General features: G+C 41.5%; 1 protein-coding gene across 1 annotated transcript; it reads right to left on the bottom strand.

The window, feature by feature from the left end:
- Positions 1 to 592: 592 nt before the first annotated feature.
- Positions 593 to 1,644, bottom strand: MYCFIDRAFT_172827 (uncharacterized protein; the record flags this gene model as incomplete). The annotated part of the gene is made up of 8 exons (XM_007926211.1): positions 593 to 610; positions 671 to 756; positions 783 to 876; positions 900 to 934; positions 969 to 1,030; positions 1,057 to 1,132; positions 1,161 to 1,578; positions 1,636 to 1,644. The coding sequence occupies 8 exons, from the start codon at positions 1,642 to 1,644 to the stop codon at positions 593 to 595; spliced, it is 798 nt and encodes a 265-aa protein (XP_007924402.1).
- Between the last annotated feature and the right edge of the window lie 4,356 nt (positions 1,645 to 6,000).

Raw genomic sequence — 6,000 nt, 5'->3', positions numbered from 1 at the left:
TTTTTCTATTTCTATTTATAGGTACTTAATCTAATATATACAAAGTTCTACTAAATATTTCTTTTATTTTTAACTCTAATATTATAAATATTTATAGAATAATATTAATACTAAAAAAAACTAGATTTTTAGTACTATTCTATAATAATTTTTTAGTATCTAGCATCTCTCTATAGTAGAGATATTAATTTTCTAGGATATTATTACTATAAATCTAAAGACTTATATCTTAGCAATAGTATTATATATATCTATATTCTATAGACTATAAAATACTAAAAAATATAAAGATTATATCTATTAAGGATGCACTTTTCGATAGTTTCTATAGCAATAGTAATTACTAATAGTAATTAGTAATTACTAAATAGTAATTACTATTACTATTACTTTTACTATTACTATACGATTTTTAGAGAATTCACTAATTACTATTACTACCACTATCGCCGGTTAAGCTTTACTATTTTACTATTTACTTTTAATATTACTAGTTACTAAGGTTTGGACATCTCTAGCCTTAATGAACGGTACTTGATCTCGCTTCGGCTTGTCGAAATTATAGTTCTGCCTTAGCTTGGAACGTGGGACCCTAGAACCTAGTGAAGATCTCGTTCATGCCAATTAGCATTCTTCCGCGGATGTTGGTTAATCTTGCCTTTTTTTCCACTAACATACTCGTTGCCGCTGCCCGGCTATCGGGTTCGTTAGAGTTGTTATGCAGTTCATGTTGCGCAGAAATGCAGCGATTGGGCCCTCGCACATTGACTCAAGGCTCCCACATACATCCACGATAAATGCCAAAAAACCATAACAACCAGCTCCATCTCCACTCCTCGCATCGATTGATTCCACACGTCGCAAAGCCTCTACCTCCTATGTCCCAATGACATGTCTACATTTCGCTTCAGGCGAACAGTTACGCATATATGCACTCGGATTCCCGGGAACGCAGTCGTAGTATCCACCATTTCTCTGAACGCACGGCTTCTTATCTCTTAACAGAGCTCCGTAGGTGATGTATCGAATGCTTCCGTCTTTGAGATGCACTCTCACGATATCGTCGTCGGCGATTCGCTTCTGCAGGTTTTGGATCGCTGTTGGGGGTGAGATTCAGTCGTTGAGTTTGCGTCTGGGAGGGGGGGGGGACTTACGTTGACGGATGCTTAGGTGAGGGTTCTCTTGAAGGGTTGGATTGCTGAAGGCGAGTTGTGGGAAGGCTGCGAGAGCCGCGAGGAGGATTGATCGCATTGTGTTTGGCTGGACGCTTCTTGGGCGGTGTGGATGAAGGTTGCCTGCTGAGGAGATCGACTGTTGAGGAGATCGACTGTTGAGGAGATCGACTTTTGAGGAGATCGACTGTTGAGAAGATTGACTGCTGAAGAGGTCGACTGTTGAGAGGATTGACTTCGGAGAGGATTGACTGCTGAGAGGATTGATTGTTGAGAAGATTGACTGCTGAGAAGATTGACTGCTGAGAAGATTGACTGCTGAGAAGATTGACCGTTGTACACTAGAAAGTTTCTGTAGGGTATTCGGCAAACAGTATATGGACAAGGGAGGTGTAAGTATATCAACCTATACAAGGGTGTAGATCGCGCCGCTACGGCGGCTAGGTTTGCAAGGCCGCTTGACCACTTCCATGGTTGTTTACAGGCTATATATGGACCGCTAAGAGGTCCAATTTCGAGCTAATTTGAAGCCTTGTAATCGCATAGTATAGGCCTGTAAATGAGGAGTGACGATAAAGCTAAACTAGACCTTATTTAGAGGCCATTTCTACCTCTTGTTTGTCGACCTGTTCTATCTCTTCCTCGCGGTTACGTATCGCGCTTGTTTCGACCTCACTGTCGCTAAATTCTACGCTCTTTACGATGTATGAGAAACACCTGCCTCCTAAGGATGTAGAAGCGTTGCTTACTAAGCTAGAGGTAGAGCGGCCGGTACGTATAAGAGGTCGGTAAGGTCGAGAATAGCGCTAAGTTAGTATATAGTTCAAGAGCCCATTTCTACTAAATATATATAACCGAAGGCGCCTGTTCTTCCACCCTCCTATAGCCGAGTTAAGTAGTATTTAGGCGTACGAGGGTCTACGGATAGAAGGCTTCGAATACGACGAATACCGCTATTTCGTAACTAATGTGTAGTATTATAAGAATCGACTAAATAAGCTATTAAAGGACTCGCAAGGTCGGTTGTATCGCCGACTCGGCTTCGAGTATCGTATCTATAAGCGCTATATAGACTATAATCGCGCAGATAGTAGAGAGGTTGTTTTTAAGCGCAAACAGCCTCAGCGATAGCGCGTAGCGCGTACGATGTATATATACGACTATTACGCGAAGTTAGTGATTATTAAGGTCTACGAGAAGCGACTAAATCGCGAAATAGGCGAGTTTCTCGATAACTACGTGCCGGCCGCGCTGCCTTCGACTCTAAGTGCGAATTTGACGGTTATAAGGCTAGTCTACGTAGTGTTAAAGCCGCTTACTAACCGCTACTCGTATAGTCTCGAATTCGTCGATTCTTTACAAACTAACGATAGCGTAAAGGCGGTATAGAAGGACCTAATCGCTTCTCGAGGTAGCTTAACGTTAGTCGCTTAGTTAGTTAAAGAAATGCGAAGGCCTAAACAGAGGCAAATTTAGTATAATGCTAGTGCGGTTAGTATTACTCGAGACCGCGTTTCTAGCGCTAATCGAGAAGGTCTAAAGCGACTAAGTAACAAGCGAAGACAAGGTGCTAAACTAGCTATCGAGGAGCAGTTATAGTAGGCTTATTAGTACTTGTCTGCGAAATTCAGTAGTAGAAGTAGCTTTATAGAGATAATTGAATCTCGTAGAAGCGATAGACTCGTCTATAGAGGCCTAATTTAGGCGGCAAACTAGCAACTTCGAGCCCTTCGCAACTATAGGTCCTTGTTCTTACTAGATTCTATATACCTTACTAATAGGCTTAAATGGCCTCTCTTAACTATATACGTCCGTAATAACCACCTAGAGTAGCTTCTAGCGGCTCACTTCCTTATAGATTGCGAGCAAGCATACCTAATTAAGAAGGCAATCTCGAGCCTTCGAGAAATAGCTAAATTAGACTACAAACACCAGATAACCGGTTTTAATAGCTATAGGAAGTACTTCTTCTTCAACTAGGCTAACCGCTATTCTTTTAAAGCTAAAGACTAAGACGACTTTAACTATACTAAGCAATCTTCCTAGATACTACTATAGTCAATAACTAACGACTTAGTAAGTGAACAGCTCGGAGTTAGTTACGGTCTTATGGATTGTAGTATTATTCAACGCCTCTACTAACGGCACCTTATTAAGACCCTCGAGAAGCACTTTAAGCGCTTTCTACCTGTTTTGAAGGCAATAAGCAAGGCTCTGTTTATCGCTCGAGACTAAGAAGAATACTAATACTTCATTGACTAAGCAATAGCCGCCTTTAACACCTATAATACGGCTAAATCGAGTGAAGAATTGGCCTATTTAAAGGCCAATTGGAAGGCCTCCGACAGCGATCGCTAGGCGACTTAGGCAAGGCTCGGAGACCCGATTTTAATAGCCGTTCGTACTACTAGTCTATTAGAGGGCTATTATGCACACTTGAAGCACCGAGACAAGCGTTAGATACGCAAATAGAGCTTGCGAGGTACGTATTCTTCCCCTTCTTCTATTGCTATCGGAATTCTATAAGAATAGAGTCCTACTACATTCCTTAGAACGGGCGGATTCCTTAGAATAGGCTAGCTTTCGGCCTTTAGTATTATTCTCAGACTTCTACGGCTTCTTGTCTCTTCTATATAACAACAACTAACTATTCTAGGTACCGTCCTACACCTCGTTTAGCTTAATAACTACATCCGCGAGCGCGTCCGTTAAAATAGCGTTGTCGATAAGAATGGCTAGCTTCTAATGTAGCGTTAAGAGAAGACTTCTAAATTTCGACGGTTACCTCTTTCTATATAGAAGAAAATGGCGGATAAGCTCACACAGTACTATAAGGACATAGACAACAACAAGCCTGCTTAGCGAATAGCTCTACCGGCTACGGACGACAATGTATGCACTAAGTGCTTCTATTACTTCTAGCACAGCTATCACCTTCCTTATAAGCATATTTAGCGCTTTTATAAGGAAGCAATTAGTCGCCTTACACTACACCGTTGTAGCCTCTACATTAGTCGCTTCTAAGGTCTAAACAGTAACCTTGTCTACTCCGACTAGCTTAATACAAAGCTTATTATTGAAGACGAGCAGTTAGCATAGGTCTTCTACGTTAATAAGGCACTAGGAGTGTCTCGGAAGCGCTAGGTGAAGGAATACTTCTATTCTATACAAGAAGCAGTCTTATAGGCCTTCTTCCGGTTCTACGACTCGCAGGCTTCTAACCTTACCGACGGTTAGCAATATAAGGCCCTTCTATAGTAGGTTACTAACTTTGCAGCACTTAGCTACGACTCGCGAGTCGCTTAGATAGACTAGTAGTTTAAGAATGGTACTCCGTAGGCTAAATTGACACCTCGTCGTACTATAAAGTAGCGAGTTGTTAACGATAAGCCGTTACGGCAACTAGTCTTCTATACAGCTCTAGCTCTATTGCTACTGCTACTAGCACCTGTCGCTTCTATAACCAACCTTCTATATCGGCCTCGCCTTATTGTCGAAGGCTACGCTCTACTAGTCTATAGTCTACCTAATAGCAACGGCGTTGTTACTTAGGCTAAAGATAAAGACGTACTATACGAGGTTAATAAGGACCTATTTAATAGGCTCTTAGATATAGACCTTCTTCTATAATTAACGCTAATTAGTCGATTGCCGCTATCTTTGCTAAAGGACGCTAGCAAAAGTGATCAATACGATAACGACGAGGCATTAAGGCATTAATAGCCGTTGCTATCGTTCTTACTAGACGATTTGCCCTTATTAAGTAAGCTGTTTCCACCTTCTATAGTAGAGCCACCTTCTATAGCAGAGCTACCTTCTATAGCAGAGCTACTACCTTCTATAGCAGAGCTACCTTCTATAGTAGAGCTACCTTCTATAGCAGAGCTACTACCTTCTATAGCACTATCTATAGCTCTGTATTCTTCACCTATATAGTCGCTAGGTAAGGACACTTCAATTGATCTACTATAGCTATTAGGTAGCTCTTATAAACCTCGTCGTTAGAAGCCTTTAATTAGTAAGCCTATAACACCTTCGAAACGCGCTCGTAGAAGGTTATACGTAGGTATACTACCTAAACCGTACCGGATAGATCAATCCTCTCGTACGCTATCTCCTATACCAATTAGACTACTAAAACGACGGATCTAAGGAGAGGTTGTCGCTTCTAAGCGGTAGAAGTAGTAGTACTAAGGTGCAGGCGTAGACTTAGTCGTTTTCGAGCGATTACAGCTATTCGGAACGGTAGAAATCCGAGGTAATTAGGTTGCATAAGGGGTATTTGCAATACCCCGATTTGTATACTAATTTCGGTGGTTTTAGGGCACTCTGTAGGGGTATATAGAACCTATAGGGTGTGCTAGAGCTACCTCGAATTTACTTTGTAGGTTAATATACTTGGATCTCTTCTATCCTAGTAGACATGTTGTAGCTTCCCTACTAGGTAGCTGTGTAAGGACGTAAGCGTAGTTAGTCTCGCGTAGCTTCCGATATGCTTACTATAGAATGTTCGGAAGGACCTCGGGAGCCTAGGTACCGGCCCTATAAGGAAATTAGAAGAATTGTTAGAAAGAGTGAACCTACTATATAAAGACACTCCTTGCGCTCAATTAGTAAGGGGTTGAAACGGAGATCGGGAAGCTAATATTAGGAGATAAGCGCTTAGCAATTTCAAGTAGACGGGGTATAGACTAAACACTAACTCGGGCTATTCGAATAACAAATAATCGAATCCGAGCGAAGTTAGGTACATAATAGTAGGCTAGAGTAGAGTGTTCGAGGAGCTTGGCATTATCTCTATAGCTTAAGCTACTCTATACTACTCCCC

This window comes from Pseudocercospora fijiensis (genome assembly GCF_000340215.1).
Source record: "Pseudocercospora fijiensis CIRAD86 unplaced genomic scaffold MYCFIscaffold_3, whole genome shotgun sequence".
NCBI lineage: Eukaryota > Fungi > Ascomycota > Dothideomycetes > Mycosphaerellales > Mycosphaerellaceae > Pseudocercospora > Pseudocercospora fijiensis.
This window is presented reverse-complemented; position numbering and strand designations above follow the sequence as displayed.